Genomic DNA, 18221 nt, shown 5'->3' on the forward strand with positions numbered 1-18221 from the left:
AATGCCAGTTGTAAATGGAGACGTAGAGGTATAGGTAACAACTAATGTATTTCAATAGTTTTGACAAAGATGAGTTGATTAAGTTGGAAAATGTATATCAGCCTATAAATATACCATGAATATATCTTGGAAAGGCACCTGATGAATAAATCAAAAGAGGTATCTGTAAACTACCTCTGAATCTCATATTATGTCTGTAAAACATGAAGCGTGAGTCAGACCTGTACTGATTACTAATTTAGTTTCTGTGGGTCACTTTGAGTGTTTCTCAGAGGTCCATAGAAATGCTTAGACTTTTTAATGTATTTAGTATAGTAATTTTCTTCCACATTGTGCTGGTCATGGTCAATCTACCCAGCAATCAGTCAGTTCCATCAATTCAACCTATAGGTCTGATGAAGTAGGAGTGTAGCACTTAAATGGCACTTACTTATAGCATTTTGTAGTTTTGCTTTATTTTTGAAGAATTTGTACTTTCTTGATTCTTGTTCTTGGTTTGTACCCTCGGGGTTGAATGCCCTTATTGTAAGTCGCTTTGGATAAAAGCGTTAGCTAAAAAATTAAATGTAATGAGTGAGAGAAGAATATCATAATACTCACATGCCAGGAAGCAGTCCATACTGAAAGAGATGTTGTCAAGAGAGACAGCTGAGCCGGGTCCAGGTCCATCCTCTGTGCCGAACTGCAGCCAGAACCTGTCAAGGGACAGAGATGCCGTAACTACCTTACAACCTGTGAAGGGTTTTGATAGCATCTGACTGAAATTATTTGAGGAAGACTTAATCCTGCTTTAAGAAAAATGTCACTGAGGTGGGGCTTTGGAAGCTGTAGGTGGTGTCACAGCTTTGTCTGGAGTGTCAAGAGCTTTTAGTGTAGACAAAAAAGTGCAGTTTGAGATAGGAATGAAAACTATTTCTGGTTCCAGGCAAGATACGTTTAGACACAATCATTTAGGCAAACAACCACAGTATGAGGTGGGGTTGAGTCTCTGGAGGTAAGGGGGGTCCACTAATCAGATCAATGGTTTAATCTTCAGAAGCTGCAGACTAAATTTTAAAGTGTCCTTTGGCAAGACACTGAACCCCAAATTGCCCCTGATGGCTGAGCAGCAGATAAAGAAGAGCTAAATATGGAATGTGTTTGTGAATGGGTGAATGTGACTTGTAATGTACAAAGCTCTGAGTGGTTGTCAATATTAGACAAGCTCCATATACAATAAATGTGATAATTTGAGTAAAATGAGTTTTACTTCTAAAAGTCTTAAAAGTAATAGTTTGATGTTTTCGAAGACATGCTTCTTTAATTTTTGGCCTGGATTTATTAGAGATGAAAAGATTGATACCTGTCTAATAAATATCTATATTAAATATTAATGACAAGCCAGCGAATGACTTCACGACCTAACTTAGCTCAGCTTAAAGAGTTTCCTTGTATTGAAGCCCAGTTGATGGCAGGCAGCACAAGTTAATTACTTCAACAAAATCCATCCATTGTCGTGCAGGCAGCTGGCCATGGAGGGAATCCCAAATGTTCCTCTCACAGACCACATTTTCTAGCTTTTCCTGGTGGATCCTGAGGCGTTCACAGGCAAGATGAGATATGTCGTGCCTTCTGCTAGTTCTGGATATACCCCAGGGCCTCTTCCCGGTCGGTTGTGCCCAGTAAGCTTCAAAGGGAAGGAGCCCAGGAGGCATCCTGAAGAGATGCCAACTCAACTGTCTCTCGACATTGAGCAGAAGTTCTACCATGAGCTCCCTCCAGATATCTGAGCTCCTCGTTGATGTTGTTCTTTCTGCCACTTCCCAATGCTTGTGATCATTGGTGTGGTTTGAAACAGAGATCGACTCAGAAGCTCTGCCTTGTTGCTTAGAAACTTCCTCACCAAAGCGGTCCGGTACAACGCCCACAATACTGCTGACGCCGCACAGACATGCCTGTACCTGCAGCCTTCCATCTTCCACTCAATAGTGAACAAAATATAAACAGTGTCCTACAGTAGGCAGATTTTCAGCCTGTTTATCAGTTTACCCTTTTCTCCATCTTTGCGCCAAGCCAAGCTAACTGAACCAGCTGCCTGCTCCAGCTTTATCTTTAGGGCACAGACACAAAAGTGGTATCGATCATCTCTTCTAACTCTCAGTCAAGAAAGGGAATAAGTGCATCTTACACTCTGGAGTGAAGACATTTTCACTACAGTGTAAATGGTTTTGTAGTTGCAGAGTTGTATCACTATCTCATGATTCTGTTTGAATATTTCTAGCTTTAAGACAGTGTGGCTCACAATAAGCGAGTGCGGCTGTAACTGACAGTAACCTATGATGAATTTCAAGACAATTGTTGCCTTAACGTGATGGGTCCCATTGTTTCTTAATTCTTGCCGTCACCTCAGAGGGTCTCAAACCAGAAACACTCAGGCAGAGTCAACACACGCTACCTGTCCTGTATTTAAAGCTGTGTTTCTGATTCCATTTAAGCTCTACAAAGGTCACTGAGCAAAGACTGGCAGGTTCACCTAGTGGTTACGGACATGACATTCTAATTAAGAGCACAAGCACAGCTGACTACATAACCCAGGAATCAAAAATTAATCACTCTCAGGGGAGCAGGCTTATCCAAGCTTGAATGGCAAAGAAACCCCCAGTCAAGCAAACAGAGATGAAATGCCTTGTCTGATGTTTCTCTTTTTTCCTGCTAATGCTATTTTGCTTTAATCTCTCTCTTTTTTGAGTGGAAAGCAGGGCCATACCTAATTGGAAGGCAAGTAGGGTGGGTAGAGCCTTGTGTATTGATTTCCACTCTTGGTGGAATGAAAAGAAAGGAGAATATTTTGTACAGCCGTAGACATGGCAGGTCCATGCTAAGACTAGGGGACTAGTCCCGATGGGATTCATTAATTTTGTTGAGTTGAGAGGAAATGTTTCCCAGGAAATTGAATGTAAATGTTGAAAATCTGCATTTATGAGATGTGGAAAAAAAGGGAAGAAGACGCCTTGTTTCTGTTTCTTAAGGCTTCTTTGCTGTGGGAGCACTTAACCATTAGTGGGAGTGCGTCAGAGGTTTGTTATACCTCCGCTAAGGATGTTATGTTTTCATTGCCACATGTTTGTTTGTCCCTCAGCAGAATAACTCAAAAACTATTGAACCGATTTCACTGAAACTTTCTGGAGGGGTTGGGAATGGCCCAAGTAAAAAGGTATTACATTTTGGAGCAAATCTGGATAATTAGGCAGATCCCAAAAAAAAATTGTTTAATTGCGAGATAGAGCGTTTCCCTTGCTGGAGGTGTGCACTATCTGAGTGTCCCTCTAATTAGGATGAGACTAGAACTAGCTTGATGTTTTCGGATGGTCTGAACACAAAAGTATTGATATTATCAAAACTGTCTCTTATATGGTGACACAGGTGCACGTTTATCGTACCAATCCGTCAGCCCATAAAGAGGAAGTATGATGAGTTTCCAGCCCCTTTCAGATTTAGGTTCACTTGCTGACTGCCACAGTCTGCGCTGTTCCTCAGGACCTGTACTGTTCTCCATGATCCACAGAGACAGCGACCCCTTCTGTGAGCCTCCGGAACATAGCCAGAACCGCACCTGTTGATTCGATTTGGAGTTACAAATTAACAACACAAGTTAAATACGATTTAGAAAGCAGAATAGGTAACCGCAAAGTTGAAGTGCAGATTTTTGAGTCGCCTAATGTCTGAATATAAAATTCCACGACAACTTGAATATTTTAGATTTTAGATTCAAAGAAAACCAGCCCAGGTAAACACTTAAAACTGCATGAAATATAATCCGTGACAGCATTTGGTCAGATCTCATTTTTCTAAGATCAACAGAATTCAACTGGGATTGTGATTTTTGGGCTGTTTTTCTCTGTATGCTAATGCACAGCTTTGTACAAATCACATTTCCCTATTTCCAGGAGGGATATGGTGGGTGTAAACATGCTTATAATTAAACAACACAGACCATAGCTAGAATTAAACAGTAAAGGAAATCTGAATCTAAAGCTTGCTTACAAGCATGGAGTTTGACCATGTCCCTCTACAGCATTTCATTGGAGCCAAGAACATAATTCTGGCTTCACCATTTAAGCGGAACAGATTCTGGCTTAAGCCTGATAGAAGTGCACGTGGCGACGACACCATCCAGGCAGCTGAATTCACCACATTTATGCAGAGTGCTTCCTCTGTGCTTGTGAAAAGCAGGTTGTCGTGCTTATCGTCAAACTGCGAAACCACATGGTGACCGTTTAAATATCGAGATTACAGGCAGTGTACAGCACTGGGCACGTCATGAAAGTGAATGTGGTCTGTAGCTAATACCCAAAACTAATATCCTCAATGTAGTTTTCCAAGAGCAGCCAGGCTAGATTGAACAGCATCAGTTCAGTGTAGAGAGAGGGATTTAGAGTGGTAATCTGGAATCATGGCTAATCTTTGGCTGCGTGCCACGGTGCTGGGAACTCCTTTTACCGCTGTCCACAAAAGTCGCCTGTAATTCACACCTGAGAGGCAGCAACAAACGCCTTTTCATTTTGATTCTTTTATTTTCAGAGTTCTCCTTTTTCTTCCTTGTGGAAAGTTTCCTTGCAGGCATCCCCTAAGTCTGTCTTATTATCTTGTTTTCTGACCTCTAGACCTTCCCAGTATTCTCCTATCTCCATCCCTCATGTCTGTCTCTCTCACAATAAATCTACATTGCTCCTTGCCTCACTTTTAAAGTTGCAAAGTAAACAAGTAAAGGGCCAAAGGTCGCTGTACTGAGCAATATTAAAATCACAAATGTTACTCTAAGTGCTAGATGCAACTGCATCATCACGGACATAACCTCTTCACCTAGAGATCTGCTCTGAAAGAATCATGATCTGAATAATGTATGAATTTTTATATTATTGCAAATAGATGAGAAGATGTGAGCAGTGATTGACAAGGTCAACTCCAGTGTCTGTGAGGATATCTCCAGACGTGCAGTTGGCATACTGTTAACCTACTAACCCATCCTAAATTTCCCCTGAGGTGAATTAAGTATCTATCTATCTATCTATCTATATATCTATCTATCTATCTATCTATCTATCTATCTATCTATCTATCTATCTATCTATCTATCTATCTATCTATCTATCTATCTATCTATCTATCTATCTATCTATCTATCTATCTATCTATCTATCTATCTATCTATCTATCTATCTATCTATCTATCTATCTATCTATTTCTTGGTACAATTTGATCTCTTACTGAAGATAATTAACATATCAAATTTCTAATTGCCTTCTCCTTCTACAACAATAACAATAACTGAAATGAGTGTGAAAGATTGTTTCTCTTCTGGTGATTATCGGAGCACTCTGTGTTTGTTATCATGATATATTACAGTACTATAAATGTCCTGCTCCTTATTTAGTTTGGAGGAGTTCACACCTCAGCAAGTCCCGCTATTAATGAGCTTTAACACCAGCATTTTCCAGAATTATTATATTCTATTTGTTATACCTAAATCTCAAATAGTTTTCTTTCTAAAAGTGAAGTTAAGTCTTTGGCAATATAAATACTTAAGTGCCCTTCTGAGAAAATTACAGTTTTTCAATAAGTTAACATTAGCCTTTTTTATAAGATTACAAGCCATATTTTAAATAAATAAGCTGTCAGTGCGGAGTTTTTCCACCTTAAAGGGATAGTTCACGAAAATATTGAAATGCACTCATTATCTTCTCACCACAATGGCGATGGAGGGTTGGCTGAAGTGTTTGCATCCACAAAACACTTTTGGAGTTTGAGGGGTAAACAGTGTTTCAGCAAACAGCCAACAGAAAAAAAAAAGCATGCCTCCATTCTGCTCATGTGGTATCTTCCAAGTGTCCGCAAGCCCCGACATTCATATTGCCATTGTGGTGAGAAGATAATGAATGATTTTTCATTTTTCTACAAACTTCCCCTTTAACAATGCATTAAATAATTGCCAATCTAAAAAGAGCACATACAGGCATTTTCATAAATCTCAAAATGAAGAAAGAAGTTGTAGAGTTACATTTAAGATATTTTTAAGCTATGAGGAGAACATTTTCATAACAAAACTTTTAAGTATTTACTTTTATGTAGATGTAGGGGGTGTAATTAACTGGAGCTTTAACTGAATACTGTAGGTATGACATGTTTTTAAGATATCCAAGAGTTGACTGAAGCTGATGTTGTTGACTATTATTTTTGTCTAATCATCAGCTCAAAATGAAAAACCTGATTTTTTACTTCTGTGTGAAAATATAGACATGCTGGTCAGTAATGGATAACATTCGATCTGGATAACATAATCAGATTACAAAATACATCACTATAATCAGCCCAGATAACATTTGAAAAAATGTGTGTTGTGATTTGAGACATTATTAGACTTCTGACATTTTTCTTTTAGATTACACACAGTACAAAACAATTTAACTTTAAAATGTTTGAAGAGGCAAAATAATATTTGAATTCCAAAATTGTGAGGGTTTCCTTTTTTTTGAGATGCAAAAGTTGCATTATTTAATTGTAACTTGTAACTCTGACTAGATTTCAAAGTTATTTGACCGACTCCACCTGTGAGTCATGCACTCACAGCTGGAGTTTTTGGAGTCTGTATTGGCATGTATGATATGAAGAATACAGGAACACACTCTACTCTGCTCACCGTGCACGGGGAGTTTCTGAGAGGAGGTGGGAAGAGAGGGCTCCTCAGTACTGCCGAGCCACGTTGGCCTTTGGACTGGCCTCCCTCCACAATGAATGTAGCACCTTTAACAGACAAACACACAGAAATAAAACACGATTATTTTACCTTAATCTGTGCATGAAAGTTGGAATGAAGGAATAAATTAAGTGTTACAAACAATACACGTTGAAGTTTTGGTTTGCGACATGACCATTAGTGAGTGTGACTGTTTGGCATATTTCTTCCTGGGCTCTTATATTCACAGCTTAATCAAGCCTACTAAGACTGAAGTAAAAGCACAGTTTCACAGAGTGACAGTTTAAGGCAAAACAGTGAATGTCCAAAGTTAGGTCTTTTTAGAGGACTTTTATAGAACTATAGTTATAAAAACATATATATAATCACTAAATATAGTATGAAATTACAATTGGTAGTTTCCCCACACCACCGCTGATATTTATGTAAATAGCTGAGAACAAAAAAAAGCCCCAGCAAAGCAAGACTTTACAAATTTGAGTCACTGCACTGAAGATGAACTGAAGTTGTGTGACTTAGACTTTATGTGCTGGAGCTTTTATACCCAGTGGAATTCTGTTTGTAGCAACTCTAAAAAATAACACGTCTGACACATCAGAGGTGGTGTAAATCATCCCACATTAAAAAAAAATGTGCAAGATATTGGTTTAACATGCCTTAGTCTTAATTTACTGTATAAAAAAGCTTTTAAGTCACTTTTAACAAGGCGATAACACTGAGACACTGCAAAAAGGCCATTTCTCTGTTTGATCAGTACAATGTTTAGAACTGTAGGAGACGTGCATGGGCCACCTGATGACGGGCAGCTCTGCTTGGTAGCCTTGGCTGGAGACTGGACTCTTCTCCAGGAGAGACCACGGCCCATTACCGGCTGCCAGCTGCACTCGCTGTCTTCAAAAGAGCAGTAGCTGCCATTGAGAAAGTGGCCTAGAGAGACAGGAGAGAGAATATATCAAGGGAGGACGGGACGAGACGATAAGGTAAGGAGGTCATGTGAGAATGGAGTGAACACTGACAGTCAAACTGCCAAATAGGAAAAGGACAGGGGTGGGTTGGGGAGTGGGCTTCAAGGAGTTGAGTGACAGTGAAGGCGAAAAGGTCGAGAGGAGAGAGGTTGCAGGGGGTGAATACTAATGGCTCAGAGGTTAAAACTAGAGTTGTAATCAGTGTTAATTTCGTTGACGATAACGATAACGAAAAATATTCGTTAACGCCCCTTTTCCCATGACTAAGACGAGACGAAGACGTAACGAAATGGATCTTTGAAAATAAAAACCATGACGAAATCTATTTTAATTTTCGTTAACGAGACGAGACGAAACGAAAATGTTGGCGGTTGACTAAGTCACAACAATTTTTAAAAACATAATCGTATCAGGCCGTCATGAAGTACCCGGAGCGGCGAGTGTGTGTGTCTGTGTGTGTGTGCGTGTTTGTGTGTGTGCTCCCATAGCGCTCCGGTCCCGAGGCTCCGCCCCCTGGCCCCGCGCCCTCGCTCAGAGAGACAGTGAGATCAGAGCTCGTTCATGTGAAGCAGGCCGGTCACTGACTCACCTGCTTCCTATCACTGGAAACAGTGAAAACACAGAGTTTCTCTGGTCTCAGCTGCTCTGAGATCAGCGCCGCAGCTTCTGGATCAGAGCAGAAGCTGCAGTTGGTTTCTACCGAGCTTCAGTTTCCTCCTCCGGTCTGATCTGCTTTCACTTTTTGTTTTCACATTTCGCCAACGCCAACTAAAATATATAGGCTGCAGCTATATGTTTTTATTTATTTCAAAATAGGGTACTTCTTATTTCATACATTTCCCACAAATATGGGGATGACTCAAATAACCCTACATAGTTCTGCGTTTAATTTATTTCAAAGTAGGCCTGCACTTGCCTGTGTATTTTCTTCTCCTCTTCATAAGCATTTGGTGTTTCTCTTTGTTGTAACAGGTAAAAATAAATAAAATGTCAACAGTTTTCTTTATTGTTGTTCTATAATTTCATAAATGCAATAATCTACAGATTAGTATAGTATAACTTTATATAAAATTTTATCAGCTTTGTTATCAAATATGTTTTGCGGCTCCAGACAAATTTTATTTGGGGGAAGAGGGGGCAAAATGGCTCTTTTGATAGTAAAGGTTGCCGACCCCTGCTATAGACCTATAGGAGGGACATCTAATGGACAACCTAAGTACTGCAAGCTAGACTAGTATGCAGTTGTAGACACAACACAGGGGGTCCCTGGACCTTAGAAGGGAAGATAAGGAGTTTAATGTGGCTATTAAATGTGACTAAAACTAGACTAAAATGTAATTCGTTTTCGTCGACTAAAACTAGACTAAAATGTAATTTGTTTTCGTCGACTAAAACTAGACTAAAACTAAGAAGGATAAAAATGACTAAAACTAGACTAAAACTAATATGCATTTTCGTCAAAAGACTAAGACTAAGACTAAATCAAAAATAGCTGCCAAAATTAACACTGGTTGTAATCTAGTGGGAGATTGGCCAGTAAAAACAGAAGGAGCAAATATCAAAAGAAAAAAAATTGTGTAAGGAGGGGGTGGATGTAAATAGTGGAAGAGGGTCTGAGTGTACGTGATGTGAAACCAATCAACACCAGAAGAATGGCATGAGCTGGGGAAGCATTTCAGCCACTGACTTAGGGTTAGGGTTACAGTAAGTTAAGTTAGTGTGTGTGTGTACAGCACTAATGATGTGAAAAAGTATTAGGGTTTGGATTGTGTAGCGGGGGGAAATCACGCTTTTGTGCGACTGTGTGTTTGTGAACTTGTCTTACTGTGGTTGTGAGGCTTTTTGATGGTTAAAACTTAGTTCAAGGGTGCTGGTTAGAGTTTGGTTTAGATCACGGACGATGCTCATACATGCTCAACGTTAGATACATGGAACAAACTGAGCTTTTCGTCCCGACTCTGCGTAACTTATATCTGTATTTGTGCAGTCTTCTGAAAGCTTATATACGTATGAATCAGACGAAATGGAACAATGCTACCTGCAACAGTGATGCCAATAGTTCAACCAAGATGACTATGGGACACATTTCAACAAGAAGTTTGAGAAGAGATTTTGCAAGTTCGTAAGACACTAGAGTCTGGGTTCTATATGATTGCCAATCTCGAAGCCCATTGGCACAGAATAAGCCACTGAGGACAATGGCTAATATCTAGAGGCTTTTGGTGTAGACAGCAGATATCCCGGCCAAGACTCCATCTTCTGTTCGCTGTGCATTGAGCTATTCTGCTGATCTCATGATCTTACTTTGTCTGGGTAAAGGAACAAACAGTTACTGCAGAACAGCTGGGACGAGATTGGACAGGAATTCAATGTGAGTTGGACAGTAGAGACAGTAGAGCAAAATGGAGGACTGTGCGACAATGCTTTGTTCAAACCCAGAAAGAGTCCACGAGTAAGCGGAGTGGGATGCTGCTGATGGGGTGAATCTTTTGAATTCTTTGCTCGCTGCGATGTCTCAAGGTAATTTCAATCGCTCAGCAAGTTGCATTTATGACAGAGCGACTTTTGAATACTTCTTAAGAGGCACATTATCACAACCTCATCCACCATTGGGATGTTTGTTGCTGTCAGAGACCCTCGCCTCTATGCTGCTGCCTCAGGGCTGTAATCCTTTACAAGCGTACTAACAGAAAGGATGCATGGAAGTGAGCAGTGATGGTTGCATCATTTGAAACTGACATGTCTTTTTTCTTAGTTTGAGGCAGCTTTAAAAAGGTTCAGGGCATTTAGTTGTGAGGGTTAAGGTTAGGGTAAGGGGCCTGGGGTGCGTTTGGTCAATGTATGCCCACTCAACTATGGAGAGAAAAATGTTTTAAGCAAAAAATCCTCCTTAAATCTCCTTAAGTTTCCTTTGTATAATGTTTAAGTAACTCTCAGAAGGAATCAGATACAGCTCAAGTGGCACAACTATTTTAACAGCCATCCTTTTGCCAAAGGCACAGTTTTCGATTGAGTTTTCCACTTTCAAAGCTCTGCAGTTTATCTCCACTTAAAGATAAAAGAGTTGTGTATATATTGCATGTAAAAGGCCCCATGTCTGTTTAATTGTTTAAACTTCGTCCTTAAATACTTCAACGTAGCAGAAAGGACTGGAGTGAAAATTCCTGCCACATAAATAAATTAAATAACATGGATTATTTAGAAGTGCCACTCAGTTATTGCAGCGCTGAGTCAGAGATGTGTGTTCTCTAAGGTTAATTTTTATGGATTTAAAACAGGCATATTTTCCCCCTTGCACAAATAGGTAAATTGACAATAGATAGCCCTATTGTGAAAGTATTCCTCTTTTATTATTTTCTGAGTTTTTGAACTTCATTTAAGTTTTAAAAACTTGTTGGCAGTTTATGAAAACACTGAGGACTTCTGCGTTTTGAGCTCCATTTCGCAGTGTTTGAAAGATTTCAACTTATATTTGCTTTGTGTTCCTCTTATCTAGTGTCTGTGAGCGCACATTACCAATACGAATGTGTAAGTGCCCTGATAACAGTGTGCTTTTTGGAATGGGCATCATCCAGATAATGGGTTGGAATCTGGCCTGGGGAGAGAACATAAAGCAGGTATTCCTTCTGAACAAAAGAAAGTAAAAGCTGTTGTTCTCAATGGCACAAGTTTTAGAAGTATCTTTTATTATTCAAAAGGCTTTTAACATATATCAAAGATAAAGATCACAAAAGTAACTTTAAGAAAAAAATCAAAATTACTTTTTATCTTTATATAATATGAAAAAAACAACATTTTTCTTTCTCATGCAATGTTTTTTCATACCAGATTAAGGCCTCTGTGGACATTTTGGGTAATAAGTGAATTTTGTGTCTTGTGATGTTATGAGGCACTCTCATCATTACACAAACCAGTTGGCTTCACTTAGATGCTCTACTTACGCAGAGACTCAGTGTCAAATATTAGATAAATGCTCTTGATATGAAAAGAGAAATTTGTGATTATGTGATCTCAGACATATCTGTGCAGATGTGCCACTCTCAGGGCCTTTTACATCCCAAGCTATTATCATATCGACTAGTATTGTCACCAAAGATGCTTCAACTGGTAAGACAGTATTTTATTAGGAGTGAATAAGGCCGACATAACAGTATCTATTATTATTTAATGAAAAGTGACAAGAACGTTACCTACTCTTTCTGAATGTTGAGTGTCGGTCACCTGATATATTCAGAAGGGTACACAGTCTATAAAAGCATGTCTGTTGGTTTAATGTAATAATATCGTCAAATTATCATGTGCCAGAAGCAATTTTCTTTACCTCTTTACCAATGTAAAGAGTTCAGGTAATTCATAAAGATATAATAAAGCACTATTATTCTGTCAAATTCAATATCAGTGTTGTAATGCTGAAATTATTATAGATGCCATAATTGATTTGTCCGGAGAAGAATTCCCAGGTGAACAGGAAGAGATGTGGTGTAGACTGGGTAGTTACAGTAGCATGATTTAATTTAAATAACCAGTATAGAGAAATATCGTAGCACTGGCCTCACTGTGTAATAAAAAGTGATATTTTCTCCATCACAGATAATATTCCAAGAAAAATCACTTGAAATTCCTACTTGCATCCACCTTTGATGCGAGGCAGCCTTTCTCTGTAGTAGCAGGGAAACTGTAGTGTTGGAAAGCAGTAGGGCGTCTGCAGAATTTAGACCAGCTAAGATCAACCAGAGGAAACTGTGACTCAAAGAGCCGAGGATGTGTTTATGCATAACCATGCTGGGGTAAGGATGAGCAAGGGAGATCCACAGGGACTCGATTTCCCTTATATGTCAGGAATCTTTGTGATTGACACGAGCTAAATTTGTTCCTCCTGCCGCTCTCTACTTTTCCCTGTTAATGAGCCTTGGCACGGCTTATGAAGGATTTAAATAGATCAAATCGGATGAGGATAACTTGTGGATAGATCATAGAGAATATGGTATCAGAGCGGGAACACTATGTGATTAGGGTAGCGGGGGGTAATTGTGGCGAATGATGCAGATGAAAATGTAATGGATACAAAGCACAGAGCAGTGTTTTGTGTGAGGGAACGAAAAACACATGAATGTCTCATTGTGGTCTGATGAACAAACTATGGGTGGTCAGTCCTTGTCTTAAAAGAAAGATAAAGGTTATCACTATTTATAGATCAAATTGAGAGAAAGATTGAAACCTGAAAATGACATCTGGCCTTCATGCATCTGTTCACTTTGAGCATTATAAGGGGAGACAGAAGAAAACGTGTGTGGACATGCAGAGGAAAAGAGTGTCAGACCTTAAACATTTTCAAAAGCAGTGAGCTGGTCCTTACAAGACCTATCAGTCTGTGTAATGTAATAGGCAACATCCATACTACTACGTTTCATTTAAAAAATGTGTTTTAAACTAAAACCATGTCTGTCCATGCATCAGTTTTAACCCATGTCCATATTAACACACCTGCAAACTTATCACCACTCTCCTACACATATTAACTGTTGTATCATTGTAAACTAAAGAACTTAACTGCAGAACAGCTGTTAAAGATAGACAACAGGGTCACTAACACGTAATTGATTATCCATAACCGGTTCTACACTGGTAGCAGAGGCTATTGCAGATTGTTTTCTTCCAGAGTGGGGTCAAGAAGGGAGGCTGGTTTAAATTATTTGTGAGTGTCATCATTTCAAAACATCTTTCTGCCTGTCCAGACTAAAAAACAACAATCGAGGAGTTCTCAAATAAAAAAGTGGCCATCAGAGTTGCCAAACTACCATTTTAGCAGCTCTAAAACTCCAGAGTAGTTTGGAGCCAGGCTTATCCAAATCAGAGTTGATGCTATTTCAAACAAAAACTTATAAATGTAGCCTTAGACTAAACTTCTCATGCTATTTGTTAGTGGAGTAAACACTAGTTTCATACTTGAACAGAATTGAAATAATGTGTAAAAGCCTACTTTGTGTTTTACCTATGGTATTTATGCTCCAATATAACATTTTGGCTACACTCACACACACAAGACACACACACACTCACACACACGCAACCACACACACACACTTACTACATTCAAATTGAGATTATACCCTTGGGTTGGCCTCTCAGGCCAATTAGCCCTGATCAGTCTTTCAGTAGTAGAAAGAGAAACAGTGCCTGTCTGGGATTTCCACCCTCTCGTTACCCTCTTATCTCTCATCTCCCATAGTTAGCAAAGCTATAAGCACAAGGGAGCAGCCATCACTTTAATAAGAGCCACATGGGAGGCTGCCCTGCATCGTCTGCAAAGCACATCAATTCTGGTCAGTTTGATGTGGGATAAAAAACTCAAATCAAACTAAGGCAGTTGTAGGGGGCTAGAACTCTAAACTGTGAGTGTGAAAACAATGTGAAAATACATGCATGCAGGTAGGACTAAAATGTGATGATTGCTATCACACATACACACACACATACACACACACAATCACAAACACACACACACAAACACACACACACACACACACACACACACACACACACACACACACACACACACACACACACACACACACAAACACACACACAGCAGGGCCTACAGGGACCTAAGATGTCAGCATACTTGGCTAATGTTCCTCCAAGGCTTCCAGGAACGCAGAAAACAAATGTGCAAAGAGGTAGAAACAACAACCATGGAATATGTCAAGGGTAAAAAATGCTAGCCAAGCATAGGGTAGCTGCGCTACTTTTTTCTGCCTTTCCCTGAGCCTCAGCTCACGCAGATGCTCAGTTGTTGCTCTGTTGGGGATGATGTAACAGCTTCATTAAAGACGACTCACAACGACTGACCGTGTTCACATCTATTCTGATCCATTAATGAATGCAGGAAGGACTGCAAACACATGAGCTTTCCTCTCGCACATTATTATCAACAGTTAGCTGTGTTCTGGTATCATTGTGTACTCACGGCATAGTTCGCCTTCGTCATCGCCGAGTGGACAATCTGTATTGAAGTCACACAGTTTGTCCAATGGGATCCCAGGTCCCTGGTGACAGTTGTACTGACCCTCCAGGGTGATGTTTGGGCCAGGTGAGGATGCTGGACAGATGAAAGGAAGAACAGATGGAGAGAAAGAAGAAAAAGAAGAAAGAAAGAGGAAGAAGAAAATTCATCTTCAATGTTTCCTCACACAGACATCAAAGCACACAACACTACAAACCAAAAATGTTTTCACCATGCTGTCAGAATTTAAAATACTTGTACAGTGTCTGAGGTAAACCTGCCTGTTTGTAATGCTCTGTTCTCTTGTCCTTTGTTGATGCTCTGGAGCTACTTCAGAATTATTCCTTGTCATTAGTGATTCCCCCTCAAACAGCTCTACAGTATACTGTCACTTTTTATTGTTTGTGTGCTGGGCGTTGTGTTCAAAGGTTTGAATAAACAGTCAATGGTGCAGAGTGAAGTGAGTTGTGCTAAACACGGTCCCCCCCCACACACACAAACAAACACACACACTGACTGCTACAGAGTACTGGTCGCATGTTTATTCAATCCCAATTAATATTGTATGTGTCCAAAAGGCACTCAAATCCTCCTATCAATACACATGCCACATGCAAAATCTGAAAATATAACTCAGCAACATAATACATCTGAAGCTGAGGGAAAAAAATCTTTGTTTGTTAATTGAATACCACTACTTGTATGTGTTGGCCACAGAGCAGTAGAAAATATACAGTTACTACATGAAAGTACATCAGTCAGTGTCAAAGGGCGAATATAACCCCTGCCTGTAAACCTGGTACGGCAGCAGCAGACTCCCTCTAGCATCATAAATAACTTGGCCCCCGACTGCATAAGCATCTGGCTTTGAATACAGTACATATCAATCAGACAAGGAACACAGGCAGCAAAACAATGACCTACATACTGTAGTAGGCAGCAGAAGGGGAGGGAACCCACATACATGCACAGACACACACATACTTGGACGCACAAACTGATATCACTGATCCCTCAACAACTCAATTGGAACCTGGAACATTTGCATACCAATGCAAATCAGAGAGATGATATCTCCAGGTTGAGAAAACTGACTGCACACCTTCACCCTAACCATCAGAGGCTGATCACAGCAGAGAGAAAATAAAAGAGGGAAAAAACTCTCAGCTGATGGGGATCTCGTTTATCCCCTCACCCACAGAGAACAAAAAAGATTCTTATCATTAGTGACTGGCTCTGCTTACTGTAGTTTGTCCTTGATCTGTATTATGTAGATTTGTTCCCCCATTCAAATGAACTCGGGTGTCTGAAGTCTGATAACGTTGGAGTCCATGACAGGAGATGCAGCGACAAGCAAATGTTGTTAGCTGAGCTGTGGTGCTACACTAATCCTTGCATGTTTGCAATGAATCTATCTCCTGTGTTTCAGTTTGCATAATTTTCCGTGTGACATGATGGTACAACTTTGGACCCGTTTTTTCTGTTTTCTGAGCGTCAGACTAACACTGCATTAGGGTGACAGGCTCACAGCAGAACCCAAATCAATACAAAACACTCTTGTAGTTTTATGCAGCAGAAGGAAACAAACAAAGGATCGAATACTCAAAATGTCAAACACTATTGATCAGTGCAATGTTCGTTCTAAACCTGCCTGTTGTAATGTTCATGTTCTCTTGTCCTTTGCTAATGCTCCGGAGCTACTTCAGAGTCACTCCTTATCAATTGTGTGTCCTCCTCAAACAGTTCTACAATATACAGTCACTTTTGATTGTTTGTGTGCTGGACGTTGTGTGCAGAGCTTTTTATAAAGACTCTGTGGTGCAGAGTTAAATACTTTGTGTTCATCCTACCTGGTGCATCTGCAATGAAGATTTTGTATTCAATAAAGAAGACATGTTTAACTCTGTCTGTAGTATGACTGTTACCAAGCTGCCCCGCTCTCACTGACTGCTAAAGAGCTCTGGTCGCCTGTTCATTCAATTCTTTATTAATATTGAACATATACCGTGTCCAAATGGCACCAAACTCTGCCCTGCACTTCCCAGAGCCATTTACAGTGCACAGACCAAGTGTGAAGCCGATTGGTTGAATGGTTTGCGAGATATGCATTCCACATACTGACAAATAGACAGACGTTTGTGTAATGAGTAGGTGGATTAGTACTGTATCTTGAATTTTTTTGTTATTGGACTTGGCTATTAGGCTCCAGACAAACACCGGAATGCAACAACCCGAAACCAGAAGATGAATGTACTAATGTCTAATCCCAATTAAGCTCCTATTATAGAAAAATTAAGGTGTTCATTCATGCAATTTCAAAGCAAATAGAAATCGAGATCAGCCCGTATATAATCCATTTCACAGAAAAAACATCCATGGGTTTAATAGATGCAATTAAATATATGTTGTCAGCTGTAACTAAAGCAAACATCTAATTCATTACCTGCTCTGAAAATATGCAATATATTACATTAACAAAATAAAGCACTAGGTTCCAGTGATTACACTACAGTAGTAACTGCCTCTGACAAATGGTAGTTGTTCATCATTTATTGTTTTACTATCAGCTACTAGATACATTTTCATAGTTATGCCTGATTTGCAGTGAATTTCACTCATAAACCTTAAGGCCCAGTTGTAAAACTAGCAGCCAAACTCTATGGATTAGAAAGAGGGGGTGGCTTTTTTTTTGTGGACAGATACACATTAGTCTGGGGCTCCCACAGTGCACTATTGAAGCAGGGTCTTAATGGCTGCAGAGAGCCACATTAAAATGTCTGTGAGTAATCCACTTAAAATTATTTGAAAAGATATTAGACCGAGTAGATGACTTTGGTAATGAATGCCCCTTTTCGTCAGTGCTTTGCTTCACATTATGATTCCTCTTTCAGGACGCTTTACAAAGTAAAGAGCGAACTGTGCATATTCTCACACACATGATCGTACTGTCTCACAGGCAACATTTACACAAGAAAGCAGATTATACCATTTTATTCAAATGAGAGTGAGACAGTGGCTTGTTTGTTTATGATTAACTGTGTGGATAGAAATGTGCTATTGGTAGGTGTAGGTAGTCATATTCAACACATGCATTATGCATTCTCTGTGCTCGGTGGTTTCCTCTTTTATAATGTTGACACCGCAAGCGCCACGATTTATCAAAAAAGAAAAGAAAAGTTATCTAAAGTACAGAGACCTTTGGGCAAGGTATGTAAATGTATCGATTCGTCTTTGTCTGATGACAGTGGAGTAAAATGCATCAATGTGTTTTTTTTATTGAACTCTTATCTTACAGGAGCAGGTAAGTGCAGCCACACATGGCTGCTGCCCTCCTGGCCTACCGCAGTTCTTAAATCCCATTTGTCCGATCGTAAAAACAAGTGGGTCAGTGCAGAATGGATTGCCTGTAGGAGCGGGAGAGTTTTGTTATCTGTGCGCTCAGAGGGTTGGTTTGTCTTTGTGAAAGGAAAGATGTATGAGCGGTGAGGAGCTGGACAGCTGACTGGAGAAGGATCAGCC

At 39.8% G+C, this 18221-nt stretch overlaps 1 protein-coding gene across 1 annotated transcript in view; it reads right to left on the reverse strand.

Moving 5' to 3' along the window:
• The window catches only part of alk (ALK receptor tyrosine kinase), a 346989-nt gene that overhangs the window by 44768 nt on the left and 284000 nt on the right, over positions 1-18221 (reverse strand). Inside the window, exons 6-10 of the mRNA XM_061082808.1 lie at positions 14667-14798; positions 7527-7661; positions 6678-6781; positions 3420-3592; positions 601-695 (exon numbers count right to left, since the gene is read on the reverse strand). Coding sequence (XP_060938791.1) covers positions 601-695; positions 3420-3592; positions 6678-6781; positions 7527-7661; positions 14667-14798 — 639 coding nt within the window. The remainder of the gene's footprint in view (positions 1-600; positions 696-3419; positions 3593-6677; positions 6782-7526; positions 7662-14666; positions 14799-18221) is intronic.

This window comes from Limanda limanda, chromosome 12 (assembly GCF_963576545.1).
Source record: "Limanda limanda chromosome 12, fLimLim1.1, whole genome shotgun sequence".
In the NCBI taxonomy this organism is placed as follows: domain Eukaryota; kingdom Metazoa; phylum Chordata; class Actinopteri; order Pleuronectiformes; family Pleuronectidae; genus Limanda; species Limanda limanda.